At 38.0% G+C, this 17,804-nt stretch overlaps 1 protein-coding gene across 4 annotated transcripts in view; it reads right to left on the reverse strand.

Annotated features, from left to right (window-relative positions):
- The window catches only part of LOC132822743 (extracellular sulfatase Sulf-2-like), a 309,760-nt gene that overhangs the window by 123,904 nt on the left and 168,052 nt on the right, over nucleotides 1-17,804 (reverse strand). For all 4 annotated transcript variants that reach the window (XM_060836041.1, XM_060836038.1, XM_060836039.1 and 1 more), the window contains one exon: nucleotides 16-258. In XM_060836041.1, the coding sequence (XP_060692024.1) occupies nucleotides 16-187 (172 nt within the window). In that variant the 5' untranslated portion in view covers nucleotides 188-258. The remainder of the gene's footprint in view (nucleotides 1-15; nucleotides 259-17,804) is intronic.

The raw sequence follows: 17,804 nt of genomic DNA on the forward strand, positions 1-17,804 counted from the left end.
TTAAATTGTCCTTACCAAGTTCCACATCCTGATCATCTGTGTAAATGAGGATGATGTTTGGTCTAATATTCCTGCGATCTCTTTGAAATCGGCCTTTCAGTCGCTGAGAAAGGACAGCTAACCCAGGACTCACAAAAGCAACAAATCCCAACACAACCAATCCAAGGGCAAGTCTTGACTGTAACATTTCGTCTCACTTGAGGCCTTTTGTCCTTCCGAGGTTAGGAAAGGAATTCCTTTCTTCGTTTATTTTCAGCTCTGCAATTTTAAAAAAATAGACAATAATGTTGCATCAACAAGAAGCATATTATCTGATCATTCCTCTTCCCTCCGTACCAAGGAAACCAGCTCATTACATTAATAATACATTGCATTGTTTCCTTTTTTTTAAATTTGGAATTTAGACTCAAGTTTGCACAATATTCTGAAAATCTTGGGGTATAAATGAGGCATGACCATCTTTCAATCATCATAGATGCTAGAGAAGGACCCAATTGTATCCTGGACTTTATCTCAATTAATTAGATGAGCTGGAAGTTTTTTCCAATGCAAAGTTTGTGGGTTTCAGAATCCATTATGGACTTTAAGTTAGTGGGCAGATGGAAAGACAAGAGGTCAATAGGAGAAGGGCAGTAGGTAATCATAGCTTGGCAGCAGATTTTCAGAGCAGGGCAGCCAGATTGCTTTACCCAGCTCCACATCATTTGCAAAGTGGTTTACCTACTTCTTTCAGACAAGATCTTTTCCCTAGGTTGGGGGTGTCCAGAACTGGAGGGCATAGGTTTAGGGTGACAGGGGAAAGATTTAAAAAGGGACCTAAGGAACAATGTTTTCACTCAAAGGATGGTGAGTGCATGGATTGAGCTGCCAGAGGAAGTGGTGGAGGCTGATACAATTACAACATTTGAAAGGCAAATGAATGGGTATATGAATAGAAAGGATTTAGAGGAATGTTGGTCAAGTGCTGGCAAATGGGACTAGATTAATTTAGGGTATCTGGTCGACAAGTTGGACTGAAGGTTTGTTTCCATGCTATATACCTCTATGACTCTATCACTGCTTATTAGGCTACATCCACTGGAATCATCATATGGGGGAGTTTCAACCCTTTTCAACTTAGGTAGCCCAACTCTATTGAGGTGATTTAAATTAGGCATCCTGCAAATTCGAGCCCAACAAGGGGTGTTACTATCACCTCGCAAAACAGGTCATTTTTGAGCTGGATTGTGTTTTCAAAGGTAGCCTCAGCAATAATTAATAACTACCTGTTGAGGCAGGAATGATATGGGTGCCAAAGTTAATACTTGGATGAAAACTGCGCAGTAAAATCACAGCAAATGAAACAGAGGGTCTAAGAAGAAACTTCTTCAGCCAGAGAGTGGTGAATCTGTGGAATTCACTGCCATCGAAGGCTGTGGAGGCCAGATCATTGAGTATATTTAGGATTGAAATAGATAACTTCTCGATTGTCAAGGGATCAAGGATTGTGGGAAAAAAACAGGAGAGTGGGGTTGAGAAGCTTATCACCTATCATTGAATGGCAGAGCACATACAATGGGCTGAATGGCCTAACTTCTGCTATATATCATGGACATGTCAACATGCAAGTTTAAAACAAAATCAATAAAGATCTAACAGATCAGAATTGTTACTTTGCATCCATAAAAACATGGAAAATGAATTTGATGAAATGACATTACAATGAACAGCCTGTGGAATGCATTCTTTGCAATGGCATGTTAGCAATTGTTTCAACAACAGGGAATACCTAGTGCTTAATAACCTCTGACTTAGTTATTATTCAATAGATGCAAAACCGGTCTATCTCAAAACAAATGACATTTCAGTCAGGCAAAGAGAACTTAAACAATAATAGTGAATGATGATTATGTCCACTTTAGAATTTTATTCAAAGTGCTGAGATACTGAGAGAATTTAAAATCATGAATAGTATCACATGGATTTACAATGCTATGACAGACAATGTGAACACAAATATATCTTTAAATAAGACAGTGGATATAAAAAACATATTATACAGAAACAGAACCAGAAAAAGCTCAAATTGCTAACAGGCCAGGTAGCGTCTGTCGAGAGAGGAAAACAGACCTAATGTTTCAGGCCAATGATCATTTCATGCTGATGAACAGTCATTGACCTGAAACATTTGGCGTAGCTCATGGCGAAGTTAGTGGCTGGTGGTGTTTAATCCAGTGGGAAGATGGCAGCTGAGTACACTATCACTTTTCTGATTAGGTCCAGGACAGGCAATGCCTATGGATGGTCTTCCTGCCCCATAAGCATTGGAGATGCTCGAGTGGGTCTTAAGGGCCTCATCATGCTGCTGGTACCAACTTAGCAGCAGATGGGCTCACATCACACTAAGCACGACAAGCAAAGTGGAATGTCATTGCAGTGGGTTCCTGAGGGAGGCTGGTCGAATCTCTCATTCCCAGTGTCAGGGGCAGGCTGGCTTTCAGCAGACATCTGCTGCTGGCCGGTCACTTCCTCATCCTAATACTTGGGTCCCTCATTGTTCTGAAACCCCAAGTAGGGGTCATATTGGCAAGAATCATTGTCACCACCCCAGTCAGTACAGGAGACTAGTGACCTTTTGAGAAAAGTATAAACCCATTTTCCTGCCAACAGTCAGCAGAGTGAGACCTTCAAACTTTACCCTCATGAGAAAAAAAGTTGAGCAAATAGCTAGAAGTATTTAAGCATCCGTGTGTTGGCCACTTAAAAGGGGAGATGATAGGCCAGTGGTATCCAGAGACCCAGGTAATGTCCCAGGAACCTGGATCCATATTCTGCCATTGCAGACAGTAGAAAATGGATTCAGTAAATATCTGCAATTAAGACTCCAATGATGACCATGAAACCATTGTCCATTGTCAGGAAAGGCCTGCCTGGTTCACTAATAGCCTCTAGGGAAGGAAACTGACAATCTTACCTGGCCTGGCCTACAAGTGACTCCCGACCCACAGCAAGGTGGTTGACACTTAACCACCTTCTGAGCAATTAAGAATATGTAATAAATGCTGACCGGGCCAGTGATGCTGACATCCCAATGAAACAAAAACAAGTGCCTAAATTACCCAAGGGCAGGTAGTGTATCTGACACCTTCCCCACCATGTGTAAAGTTGGGGTCAGAGGCAGATATGTAGGCACTGAAATTGTATTACACTCAATTACAAACCCCATACCTACAAAGCAGGCTACAAGGGGAGCATAAAATTCTGTCCATCAAATTAGCCCATTATAACAGCTGACATATGAAGGGCCATGGTCCTGACAACAGGCAATGCAAATGACCAATGCATACCTGGCATATGGTGCATGAAACCTTTCTCCAATTTACTGCATTTAAATAAACGAGTCTTTATTTACAACTGGCCCATCTAATGATACTTCATGCAAAACATTTTTATACTTCTGTATAGAATTCTAACAACATAATGATTACATATACAGGAATATTTGAAGTATTAATGAACATTAAAACATTTCCATTCAAGTTTATTTATTTGTTTAAAAATTGTGCAATAATGTTTATTTCTGGTTACTTTGCCCTATTTATTACACATGCACTACAGATACTAGAGTTAACCAGTTAATCCCTAGAACGGACCTGAGAACTACAAGTACTGTTTGTGTGGATGCTTTAATTTTCTCAATCCTTATCTTTTTCTCATTATCACTTTTTAAAATTAACTTGATAAAATACAGTACTATAAACAGTTACCTTATTGAATCAGTTACTCCAACAGAGTGGAAGCACAAAGCTCGAAGGCAGTACTGCTGATCGTTATCCTTCAGTGCCTCAGCAGTAATTTTTGGTTACAACTACTACCTTCATTCAATCTGTATGAAGCTATTTTCTAGAACATATCAATTATCACAGTATCAGCAACGAGGCTGGGCAGAAACAAAGTGACCCTTCTTTATTAAATGTGCTGGTAGACATTTCTCAGCATTATCTTCTTACCTTATCTGCTGAGTCCTTTCTAGAGCTTCTATCTCCAGACCGCTCTCAGTGCAGTCTCTCGGTGCTCTTTCAGATGTTGTCAGTCAGTCAGTCACATGAGCTCAATATCCTTGGCCTTTGCAAATGTACTGACTTAATTTCGTTGTTTTCGCAACCATACATCCCGTTTCAATAACTGAAACTGGAGGTCATGCTCTGCAATTTGCCACCATGTGGCCATTCTATCTTGCAGTTAAGCTGAGATTTATTTTGAATGTATACACTACACAAGGGATTTAAATACTGAGTAACAATAAAACATCCTGTCATCTATATTAGACTAGTCCTTAATCCTCAGAACAGCAGAGGCATTGGTGCAGCCTTTATGCTAAAGCGTGTAAGTGCTGTAATTTCATTGGTCAAATACTTTTCACATGTTGCATTTATGGTCTTTTATTTTCCCTTTAGAACATATTTTAATACAGTCAGTTCTTAATTAACCACAAAATGATTAAATTACAGATGTGAACATTTGAACTCTAAGATTTTATAACTGATTCAATAATTTATTTTATATTTAATTTTCTTTTCAAATTAGCACTGTATTATTATTTTTAACCGCTCATATCAGGGTGCAGATGTGGCTCAAAACCAGTGGGTAAAAAGATTAATGCAGGCCAGATTTACTGATGAGTGACTTCAGGGATAACTAATTCTAAGTCCCCACCAGCTACAGAGCTCGCAAACATCCAACTGGTGTTTGACCCTAAGTGTTCTCTGATGAGCTTGTCAAATGGGGAGCCAAGCCACTGAAGTTCTGCCCGGAGTGTTGCCGGTCCTGACCAAGGGTCAGAACCCCAACTACTGTAGACATTTTTAAATGTGTTTTTTCCTTAAAACAAGGCTTTTAGTGCCAACAAAACAGCCGTGAATATAAATTAAGTAGCTATTTGTAGAGATAAAGCCATGGAATGTCACACCTACCGATGCAAAGGGAAATTCAAACAACAGACAAAGGGTGTGGACGGGCAAGAAAGGGAAGTCAGCATACACTGGTCTACAATCTCTTGTGACTGCAAGGGTAATGAAAGAATTGATGAGCTTCCACTCAAGAGCAAGCCAAACTGTTTGGATTCTGTTCAAATTGCAGACACATTTCTCCCTTTGAAGAATGCACAAAGACAGGTGTTAAAGGATTTGTTTCAAATTTACTGTGGGTACTAGTGGGGTTGAAGATTCTCATGTCTATAATTCGAGGGAGGAGCGTTGGTGCGGTATGATAGTTACAATTGAAGAAAAATGTGGTCACCCCTGTGTTGCACGTAAATGAAGGCTCTCACTCAGTGTTGAAAACCAAACGAAAAGAAACATTAAAACTAAAATAACTTTATCACCTCAAATGTTGGGAATTCGATCACAATTGTATGGAAACAGAAATGCAGAATGTCAACCAATCTACAAATCTAAGCATCATGGAGCCAACTGTTCAACTGGGAAAAAAAACCCCCAAAATGCTATAGAGGCTGGAAGTTTGAAATAAAAGCAAAGTGATGGAGAAACCCAGCATGTCTGGAAGTATTGTGGACTGTAAAACATAAAATATATTCAAAACACTTTACTCTGTTTCTCTGTCAAAAGATGCTGCCAGACCTGCTGAGATTCTCCAGCACTTTCTGACTTTGGCAGTTGGACAACGTTGATGCGATCAGTAACCTCAACTGCAGTGGCCACAACATTCAATAATTCAAACAATGATCCATATACATTTTGTTTACTTTTATACTTATGGATCTGCCTCTTATTTATAATTTGTGTGTTACATTGCTAATTTATCTTCGCTTAGGAATAAACTCTGTCTTTTTGTTAATTCATGAAAGCATGGTTAAATTGGCTTCTTTTAAAACACAAGGAATAAGATTTCCACATTGGAAAAGATCAGTTTTTAAATTAACATTGTTGCAACCAACTGAGGGGAACAGATGAATTAAAAAAAAGGGGAACCAGTTCAACGAGCATCTTTCTCACCTGCAGAAGGCAGGTCATTCAGAAAGTGCTAAGTTGAGGCCTTTAAGTGGCCATTACTTGCCTAGTTAAAGGCTACAATTGGTGGGAGGTATCAAGGAGGTCACTCATGGACCTCCTTGTATTGAATGTAATTACTCAGATGGACATGAATCTCTCTCCCTGGAACAATCATGCTCAATTATTTTCACTTACCACCACCTCCAGGGAGGGCAAATATATACATAATGGCTCAGAACGGACACTATGTACCTTACAGTGGCATTTTAAGTTGAAACAAGAATGCAAGTGATTGTCTATGGCAAGGGCACAGTCAGGAATTCAGCAGAGGGATCATAAAAGGAGATTTATTGTTTAAACAAGTGTTGTAAAGTAGAAATTGTGAGCAGTGTGTACAAGCAAAAGAAATACAGTCCACTGAAGGGTTAAGAGTGGAATGGAACTAAATGGCAGTTTGTTCTGGAGGGATTGCCATTCAAATAGGGAGTTGTGTTCACATTGTGGCTATAGATTGAGTAACTTTCATTAAACTCAAATGAAGAATGGCTTCATTAGATGAATAGAATTTTGCATACAGAATAAGCCAAATGCAAGTCAGAGTTGGTCAATCACATATCGACTCCTCTAATAGCCAAAAGGAGAAATTTAGCCAAGTGCTAAAGAAAAATGACGGCTGGTTTCAGTATAATTGGGTGCTAACATAATAAATGAAGAGCATTACGGGACAGCTGCAAATTCATACAAACAAATGGAGATTTAATGAACCTTAGGTGTTCCAGTTGACTACAGGAGGGAACATCATTTTGTTGATTGATACTTAAACCTTAGCTTCACTGTGCATTAATTACCCAACAACAGCCTGATTTCTTTTAATGCATATGGAATCGGTTTGTAAGAATGCTACTGGATCAATGTTTCTGGGCATCCCATATTTAGGGACAATAAATTCATTCAAAAGATAAATTTATTAAGTGTTAACTTTCTAAAATGTCATCTTATGTAAAACTTCTAATTCAATTGTAGCCATGTTCTGATATCCTATTTGGGAAAATCAACAGCTTGAATCCAAGACATTTATTTTGTAAAATTGCATTGCCCTTTTTGAATATGTTTTTATCAATTTCATGACCAACTGAGTGCTGAAAAATAGATTACGCTATTTTCGGTTGGTTCAGATCTGATGGTCAGAGTTACCTCCTGTGTTTTAAATGTTTCTACATATTCTAAGCAAAAGAAGAGAAATATATAGGGATGATAGGATAGGCAGAGAATATCAGTATACAAATTACTCCTTAGAACAGCCAACACAGATGTGATGCACTGAATAGATAATTTCTGGGTGTACTAATTCTGTAATTGTGAGAGATTAATCAGAAATCAACTAACCGATAATCTAATACTTCAGTTGTCGCAGAAATGAGGATAATTATTTATTATAAAACTCAATAACCAAGCAAAGGGTTGTATGACAACAATTAGATGTACCAAGCACAAATTTACATGATAATTTCTGCAGCATTGTTTCAATTAGGGTGCGAGGCCAAAATCCAGAGTGTGTTGCCTGTCTTTCAACCAGTTTCCTGATCAGAGCAGGAATTTGCCTTCATGAACTTCAACTTTAGCTAACAGCTTCTTATAAAAGGACTTTATCAAATGCCTTACCCCTTCAAAATTGGCATTTTCATTAAGCATAACCTATCTTTTACAAATCCACGCAGGCTCGCTTTGGGGCATCCGAAAACTCAATTACAGACTTTAGCAATCTCCTGAACATATTTGAGGCTAAGTGTTCAATAATTCGGTGGTTCCCTGGTCACCCACATTAAATCAGCAGTGTGACTTGACTCATCTAAATAAAGTTTCCAAACTGAGAAATGTTTGAGAAAGATTACAGCAAGTCATCTGCAATACTGCCACTTCATTTCTTAAACTCTGGGGTCGGAACCAGCTGTTGCTTAGACTTTGTTACACTTGTCATTTTCCTCCTTGCTAGTATTTTGCTTAGATTGATTTTATTTGATTTAATATTAATTTCCTGGGAATATCTTGGTTTCATTGACAATATTATTATTAGTTTTCAGAAAGCTCATTGTTTCTGAAAATCCTTTTTTCCTAATTTATTTGTAAAAGTTTAGATGTAAAATTTCTGGTTCATGTGTCTCAAAGATGTTAATTGTGGGGAAAACCTAGCAGAAATGCAAAGTCTCTTGTGGCCTGATAGTCATTGCCTGAAATTGCAATGGAATGGATATTATTGGACTCTTAAAAACTGAAGTGTGTCCATGATTATCCAATTTACTGTGGATGCAGGCAGGCCCTGCTTCAGCATTTGTAAAATTGACCTTCGATGTACTTGCAGACAAAGATGCACTCAACAATTTTCCAAATAGGGCATGTTTTTAAAAGTGGTGCATTTTACACCAGCATGTTCTATGATGAAGAGAATTACTTTTAAATTGCTCTTTATTATGGAAAGTACATTGCTCATTTCTTTTAATGACAGCTTTAAATGACCTGGAGTCAAAAACAGACACATAGATCATAACCAATTACTATACTTCATTAACTTCTGGGATATGGCTCAGAACGTTTTATAACAAAAAGGATACAAACTGTCTGCAACTTGATAGATAAGCAACTTTATTGAGGACAAGCAAATCAAAAACTTGAAGATTTAAGCTGCAAGATTACTTTTTAAAGAAATAAAACAAATTTATAGGCTGCTGAGCATGGATAAAACATTGACAGCAGCTCACAGGAAGTCACACTCCAGTATTTCATTCATTGGGATGTTGAGGATTTGAGAGATTAATATTCTCTCGCTAGAAGCACTAGATTAAAATTTATGGAGAGAGTTAATTTATCTATAGGTTGTGGAGTTTATTTAAGATATTTAACTTTACATTTGAAATAATATGGTCTAGAACAATTGTGTAATGTCAAATAGTTTGTTTAAAAAAAAGTTTGTAAAATATCAATCTGGAATAACTTCCAAATAGCTGATCTGTAAGTCAACCATATTTGCATATATTTCAATACTTCAGAAAAGTGTAATTTCATTTGTGCAGATGCCCTGTAAGAAACCTGGCATTTTCAATCCAAGTAAATTGGGAGAGCTCCAACTCTCACTTGTATCAGTCATTGCAACTCACCCTGCATTGCATGGTGACAGAAGGGATCATACGCATCCCCAAACCCACCAGCCACAGCTGGAGTTTTGTACTGTGTGTGGGGATCCAGCTGTGTTCTAATAGAAATCAGTTGGAGCAATAAAGTTGAATTGTTGTTCTATACCTGCAAATGATGATAAAACATACTTTCTGCCCTTCTCAGATCACGTGGTAGTAGCCATAATCACAGGCAACAGTAGCAACTGATTCTAGTTGGAGTAGGTAACATGTACATTTTTTAATACTTCAATGCTATCATCTACAAATCATAAATAAAATATACACAAATCTTTAGATCTACATTCATCTTCCACTGTCCCTCTGCCACACCCCCCACTTCTACAACCTTTTTGTCACGATCATGATTTTGCAATCGTTGACAAGGGATTGTCGTCCCTCAGTTATTTGAATAAGGAATTAGTTGCTTGAAAAATATTTATGTTAAAGAATCCAAGTTCTATGCAGTAGATTGGGATTGGAACAGATTGCTCTTAGAAATAAAACTGATTGGCCAAATAGTTTGCTTCTGTTGTAAACAATTCTACAGCTATCAGAAAAAGTCTGTGTACTTAAATCACAAAACAACCACCTCTATCAAGATTGACATATTCATCTTTACACGAAGTAGTTGAACGACGTGACCCATATTTCTCTGTCAAGCTTTAATGGAATTATTGAAAGCTTGCGCTTTTTTGGCTCCATAGTTAATTTTCCTTCAGCAACTGTCTGCAATTCAGTTTAAAATTGGCAATGTACTTTTGGTGTTACTTCGGAGCCAACCAAATGAATAAATGTCAGGTATTCAACAAACAAAACCTAACAAACTGCACCAGGTCGCATTCATAAACACTCAAAGGGGAGCTGGAATGAAGTGCTAGAGACAAGTCCCAGTTCTTGGCTCAATTCCACCTGTGGCATATTTTCCCAACTGTGAATCAATAGAGTCCTGATCATTAACAGCAAAAGGAATCGATATATACTTTGCACTTTTTTCCTCACTGAGGCACGACCTCTGGAGACAGCCAATCCCTGCTGCCAATGTCCGACAAGAATCAACATACCTGGTTTGAATTTATTCAGTTAACTAATAAAGTCCTGCTGCATTTCCATGCCAAATATTGTTGAATCCAATCAGCATACTTTCCTCATGTTGCAGGATAAATAATTATTTTCTCCTTAGAGTTGGCTTGTGTTTCAGTCCTGATAGGTGCGATGCAAAATGTTTCAACTTCATCCCTCTTTTCAGCAATGTTTAAGTTCTATAGCACCAAACAATTAAATGGTAAATAGTATTTACATGATGGCAATACTGTAGCAGAATGCAGCTGATTTTTCTTCCAGTGATCTTAAATGAATGTGGTTTTTGGTGAAGTCGGTGTACAGATTTAAAACAACTATCAGCTCATTTCTTTTCCTCACTGAAGAATGATTAGAGATATCCCATGGGGACCGCTGCGCACATGAGTCAGTGACCCACCCCAAAAGCATAGGCAAAAATCTATTTTTAGAATTGTAGTGCCATATGGGCGTCTTTCTGCTATTGATTCTGCTTTGCAATGGCCAGTCCCTCAAACTATGAAATTGAACTACTTAACCATGAAAAACCCACATCTGCTAAATTGCTGACATGTTGATCTTTATTATATCCAATTTCCAATAATTATTTGCATTAATATCCACTTGCAATACCCCAAACCTTTTTTACATTCCTCTTCTACTGATTCATCTTTAAAAATGGTTTTCGGGTTGGCAAGAGTTGAAAATGTTCTTGTGGCCGCATTTTGTTGTGTTCCCATTTTAGTGTATCATCCCTCCATTTGGGGGCTTAACAAATAGTGCACTCACATGATGAAAACTACATTGACACCTTGCCTGAGAGGTGACTCACATTTTGCGGAACACAGTATTCACATTTTACAAGGATGTTTGTTAGACCTAAGTGTTTTGATCAGAGACCTACTCAGCTCCTTAGCCCTTATGCGGGCAGGATCGTGACAAAGTTGGTGCGAGAAAGGGATGCCAATTAATTCTGGGTAATGCACTGAGTGACAAATTGTTCTGGGAATGGCATATGGTAATATGGAGTGAAAAGTGAGCCCAAAGATTTCCAATAGGGGTGATGTAGGTAAATAATGCAGCAATTTTATTAAGTTATGATAGGACAACCTGCTAGGCTTCAAGGCAACAAACAGCAAACCCCCCTCTCCACCAAGAAAATTCAATACAACTCAGGCTTAGCTGAAGAAACATTAGACCCATCCCTATGATACTTTAGACATTATTAAAAAACAAACTTTCATTTCAGCAGAAGTTCTTCTCAAGCTAGCATTTTCTATACAATTCTTCTCAAGTACCATTCACAACTAACTACTGATACATTGTGACTACATGTCAGGCTTAGCAGATACAGTATATCTATTCCTTACTTTTCATAGAACAGAACAACCTCTGTTATCCAAATTTTGGATTATTCAAACAAGATCTCAAGGTCCCCTAAAAACATTAACCGAACAGTTATCTGAACAAAATACTCCGTCTGTCTCATTTGGATAATTGAGGTTGTTCTGTATAGAATGATCTGCACAGAACTTGACCATTCAGCTCATTGTTTATCGAGTCCTTTGGAGGAATTTATTTCCAATTTATTCTCCCCTTTCTTTCCCAACCGCCCAGTAAAGTTGCCTGTCTTCCTTTTTGTCTCTCTAAGCATTTACTCAAACTTATTTTGAATGTTGCAGCCGAATCTGCTTTCCCCAACCTTTCAAGGAATGTATTGCAGATCAGAGCATGTCACAAGGTAAGAAATGTTTCCTCATTTCACTTGTAGTTCTTTTGCCAAACACTCAGTCCTCTGGTTACTGACTTTATTTACTTGATCAAAATCATTTATTGAGCATCTATCAAATCTCTCCTCAACCCTCTCTGCTACAACACCACCACTGGCTTCTCCAGTTTCTTCACACAACTGAGGTCCTTCATCTCCTCAACCATTCCATACCCTTTCCAAGGTTTTGACATTCTTCCTAAATTATTAGATTCTTTGGGTTGAATGACCTGTTTCTGTGCCACATATCCTACTTAATATGTTGTAATTCTGTGAGATCACACAATGTCTCTGGTCATGCATGCTTTTGAAGTATTATACCATTTAGTTAATCAGTTCTCTATTCTGACATCCAACTGAAATGCATTTTATACTTTACTGTGTTAAATGTCATGTCATTTTACCAGTCCATTGCATTTTGCTGGTCTGCTCCTACTATCCTTCTTGTTATTAGTCACATTTTCAAAGTTGATATCATCGCAAACTTTGAAAATTATGCCTTACATATAAAGTGTAGCTCATGAGCATCAAAAACAGTGATTCTAATAGCAACCTCTGGGGAACATAATCTAGACCTCCAGTCTGGAAAGCAACTTTTCAACATTACTCTGTTTTCTAACCTTTAGTCAATTTTGAATCCATGCAATCTTCATTGCTTTACTCCCATTAGCTTTAACTTGGTTAGTAATTATTTTGTCGCACATTGTCAATCAACTTTGATCAGATTGCATGATTTGTCAAGTGTCTCGACCAGACAGGATCACCTTTCTACTTTGATGTCACACAGGAATGGTGCATTCCTGTGTGTTTGCAGCTAGCTCCATGTGACATTGGCATTCAATACCAATGCATCATTTATTTAATACCCATTCACCACCTATGCCTTTGCCTCAGAGATATCTCATTTGTGGTGCCTAACCTGCCCTACATCACATTCATGTGGCTGTTTACTATTAATTTGTTTATAAAAGACTGGAGTTCCTTTTTACATTACCCATGTTTTCTCATACCCTAGTTCTCAATTAACTCTAAAGATCTACATTGTACCTTCTATGTTCATTTTACATCCATCTTATATTATGAAACATATTAAAAAATTTAGGGTTATTACATTTTGTCTCATTTCAGCCTCCATATCATTAGTGATCCAGGGACCTCTAGTTTTGAATACTTTTCTTCACCCTCATTGTTTTGTTTATTTCCAAACTCTCCATTGCAATGTTTTTAATATGACCCAAACCTCCCCAGGTATGCAATAATTACATTGAATTTGAAGCACCATAAAATGCCTACTAGATATTGAAATACCTTGCAAATGCTTTTACCTTTAAGTAGATGCTAACACACCATGTGCAGGATCACTCTCACAAAATACCAGCAGCTAATATTTCAGCAGATTCTGAAGAAATGGTTAAGGTAGTGATAATCACAAATGGGTTTTGTTACCCTAATCAATAATCTCATCCATCTATGATATAAAAATAATTTATCTTTAAAATAATGAATCATTAGGAATCAAGCTAATCAAGGAGAAACTAATGGAAAAGGGCAGGTATGAGTGCTCAAATTATTATTAAGCCAACAGAGGCTTTTTTGCACCGTTTCCCACAGAATTGTTGAGAGCAACTAGACAATGATTGGCACTTCAATTATATTCACAGCTTTAAGAGCCAGACTACAGAAATTGCAGACAATTTACTGCCTCCATTGTAACCCCTCATGTCCAGACAATCACCCTCCCACATGCCCCTTCCTCTCACACAACCACATTGTCTCGAGAACCAGTTCCCAGTCCAGAATTTCAAGCATCAACTCCCATGTTTCACCAAAATAGCATGTTTGAATCAAAATAGATTATAATCTTTTCGTTTACTTTTACTCTTAATGAATGCTGTTGAATGTTAAATTGCTGCTTCAAAAGTTAATTTCAAAGCAACAATTCTGAATTCTGCAGCACGGGCCTGCAAATCAGTAACACACCATACTTTCTAAATGTCATCTTTGTGAAGGATCAAAATAGCTTGAAATGTAGCATTTATGATATTGAAGTACATTTTCAACCTAATAGGATATAACGCTGTCCTGATGAAAATGATCTGAAAGTTTCCGAAAAAGGCAGTAATTTTCTGAGAGTGGCTATTGAGGCACAGGCTGTAACATTGTTTGAAAGGGAATTAGAGAAACATGCAGAAAATGAATAATAAAACAAAAGACGAAAGTAGGTAGGTTACTAATGAATATAGCTTGCCCAGTTCTAGTTTAAGGGCTGAATGGCTTTCCTAATTTCTGTTCATTTTTGATTCAGATTAACAGTTCATATTGTTTTCAATAGGAAAGTGGTTATTCTCAGCAGTTAATATTTCTGTTAGTTTGCAGCAGAAGCAGCAATGGGATAATGCAGAATGGTATTGGTTCTGCACTATAAAATTGCAATGAAGTCTTGCAGTTGACACTGATGCTAAAGGTGCATATTTGAGGTATCAATATTTTCACAGTTTGCAAAAAATGTGAGATTTTAAAAATAGTTTTATACTGAACCCAAAAAAGCTTGCAACAAACCTTATTAATCTTTCAGTTTTAAAAGTTTTGAAATTGGAAGTCTAGCATTCCTGCCTCTATGCTAAAATATGGAGGACTCTATACTCCTCTCTCTTCTGTATTCGGGTCTTGTACAACTATCTTAAGCCCAGTAAATTCAAATACTAACATGACTTCTGGACAGAATAAATATTTTTATATACTGTAGCTGCAAGCAATAAAAATCCATCTTGTTAGTTCAGAATGTCACCAGGTACTATTCCATTGCTCAGCTAAAGGCAACTATAAAAATGGTGCATATTTTGAGATTCGTTATTTATTAACCAAACCAATTAGGTTGCATCACAGGAGCATCTAAGCAAATAAACGCCCTTTGGAGCACTTCATCACTGTCAACTGAACGGTTGACTACAATATAGGAACCTTTGAAATATGTAAGTTTATTGTCCTATTCTGTACATCCTCTGAATACATTTCACATTTATTACAAACCTCTGTCATATCACTAAAGATTTCTGCATTAATATTAAATTCAAATTTAAATCTTTGGTAATTTTGACCTTGTGCAATATGCAAAATGCAAAGCAGCAGCCCACTTTACATCACTCCCGAGCTTTAGTTACCAAGAGATTTGAGAAGCAGACTGATTTGCTCTCCCCCATTTCACACCGACAAATAATCCCCTCCTTTCATTTCCTTCAGAGGATGGTCATTGTTTTATTGAATCTCCAGCCAAATGCCTTGTATTAGTTGTGATTCAACTGACAGTAATTGTTTTTTCTGGATTCAAAATAGGTTGAGATTTCAAGTTACCCTCTAGAGCTGAGCACAAATTTAAAGAGGACATTCCACTCTGAAGGAGTGCTCCACTGTCAGGGGTACTATCCTTATGACTTTAAACATAGGCAGGTAAGCCCTCCTAGGTGGATTTAAAAGATCCTGTGGCATTTTTTGAAGAGCAGGTGACGGGTTACTCCGTGTACTGGCAAAAACTATCCTCTGATCAAACTCAGTAAAATAGATTTTCTGTCACGACTGCATTGCTGCTTGTTGCATGCAAATTGGTGATGTTTCTTATAATATAATAGCTAGCTTAAGATTGGAGATTTAAGCAACAGTCTAGGTTAAAACTGCAGTACCATACTGGGGAAGTATTGTAAGGTTGACAGTTAACAATACTGATTGCATCTGGCCTGGACCAAAGAATATTGTACATGATGGGGATAGAAATCAAGGGGGCAGTGTTTTCTTTCATTGGGGGCAATGGGAAAGGAGGATGTTGGGGAGTTTGTGTGGTCACAAGGAGAGTGACCAGGAAGCCCCCGACTCTGAACTGGGCAACACAGTGCGAATGGTTAGCACTACTGCCTCTCCGTGTCAGTGACCATGGTTCAATTCCAGCCTCAGGTGACTGTCAGTCAGTGTAGAGTTTGTACATTCTCCCCATCACTACATGGATTTCCTTCAGGTGCTTTAGTTTTCTCCCACCGTCCAAAAATGTGCATGTTAAGTGGATTCACCATGCTAAGGTATCCTGTACTGTCCAGATTTGTGCAGGCTAGGTAGATTAGCCATGATGAATGCAAGGTTACGGGAATAAAAGGTGATAGACAGGTTATCTGGGCAGGATGCTCTTCTGAGAGTTGGTGCAGACTCAATGTGCTGAATGACCTCTATCCGTATTATAAGGATGCTAAGATTCTATGAATTCATGGGTTATGCCTGGTTGTCTGTCTTAGTGATGGGGAAAAAAAATCCTCTGTTGGGCTTAATCATCACTTTGGCCTCAGTTTGTTTAAGGAAGTGTTGTCTGCCACGTATCCCACCAACAGTAAAGTGCCAGTAGCAGCAGGTATATCACCACCCTTGTTATCCAACCTGATTCTGTGTTCTTGGTCCTCCTGCCTCCCAACACACTTTTTAGAATCCTGGCATGTGCCTCTGTGAAGCACCATATGTAATTTTCTGTGTGAAAGACATTATATAAATACAAGTTGCTGTTGATGTAGAGCCTCATTATCACCACCTCAGCATTGGTGTTAACAAGGTTGGAGTTGCTACCATGTGGTGTTACTAAAATTGAATTACTGTTGATCTCCCTGCCCACTTAGTAACACATGGCACTGAGCTGTGAAAATCAGGAGCTGTTGCTTGCTGCCAGTAACACAAAAGGATTGGGTTGCATTGTTCACATGCTGCCTTAACCACACTTTACAGTGTAAGTGAAGTGCCTAATATCTAACATGCAAATAAATGGAAGTAATAAAATCTGATAAATATACTGTTGTGGACTTCAATATAATATTCAAAACATTTGTTTCCCTAGGAATATGCCAACAGGGATTGATTCCATTGGATAGCTATAGGCTACATTGATTTATGAACTCAATATATTGGAAGTATTTCTTGAACAAAACAGCAGCATATTACTTATATAATGGACGCAAAGATATTTTGACAAATTATAAACAGACAACATAAAATGCTGAATTCTGAAGTAACGACAGAAAAATGCTGGAAATGCTCGGTAGCTCTGGGAACATCCATAGAGAGAGAGAGACAGAGAGAGAGAACGCGCGCTAAATTTCATGTCAGTGACCTTCCATCAGAACTGGGATAAATGTTAGAAATAGAACAGTCTCTGAACAAGTGAAAAGGACAAGAGTCAGAAAAAGAACAAAAGAGAGGATTAGTTAGACTGTGGAGGACAGGAGGGATTAATTGAGTGACATTCAAGGCCAAAGGTAATAGGATATGTTTATTTTTTTAAAAGGTCTCCAGAGGTGTGAACAGCAGGATCTGGAAAGGAAATGACAGAGGGATATAAAAATCAAGGGGCAGAGTTTGCAATCTAAAACTGTTAAATTCAACATCAAACCAAGAGGGCTATCAAGTGTCTAGTTGAGAGATGAGATGCTGTTCCTTAAGCTTGTGTTGCAGTCCATTGGGACACTACAGGAGGCCAACAACAAAAAGTTCAGAGTGGAAGCAGGGTGGGGAATTTGAAAAGTAGGACACTGGGAGCTTGGAGTCATGTTTGTAGACTGAACAAGTGTTCCACAAAATCACCCAATCAGTGTTGGTTCTCCATTGTATGGAGACGACCACATTGCAAATATTGTATAAAGTAAAGCAGGTTGGAAGAAATACAAGTATATGTTTATTCAAACATGCAAGATTTTTAGGGGACTTGATGCATTAGTTGTGGAAATGTTTCCCTTGGTGGGAAAAGTCTAAGATTAGAGGGCGTTGTCGCAGAATAAGGGGTGATCCATTTAAGAC

The sequence above is a fragment of the Hemiscyllium ocellatum genome, chromosome 15 (genome assembly GCF_020745735.1).
Source record: "Hemiscyllium ocellatum isolate sHemOce1 chromosome 15, sHemOce1.pat.X.cur, whole genome shotgun sequence".
NCBI classification, from domain to species: domain Eukaryota; kingdom Metazoa; phylum Chordata; class Chondrichthyes; order Orectolobiformes; family Hemiscylliidae; genus Hemiscyllium; species Hemiscyllium ocellatum.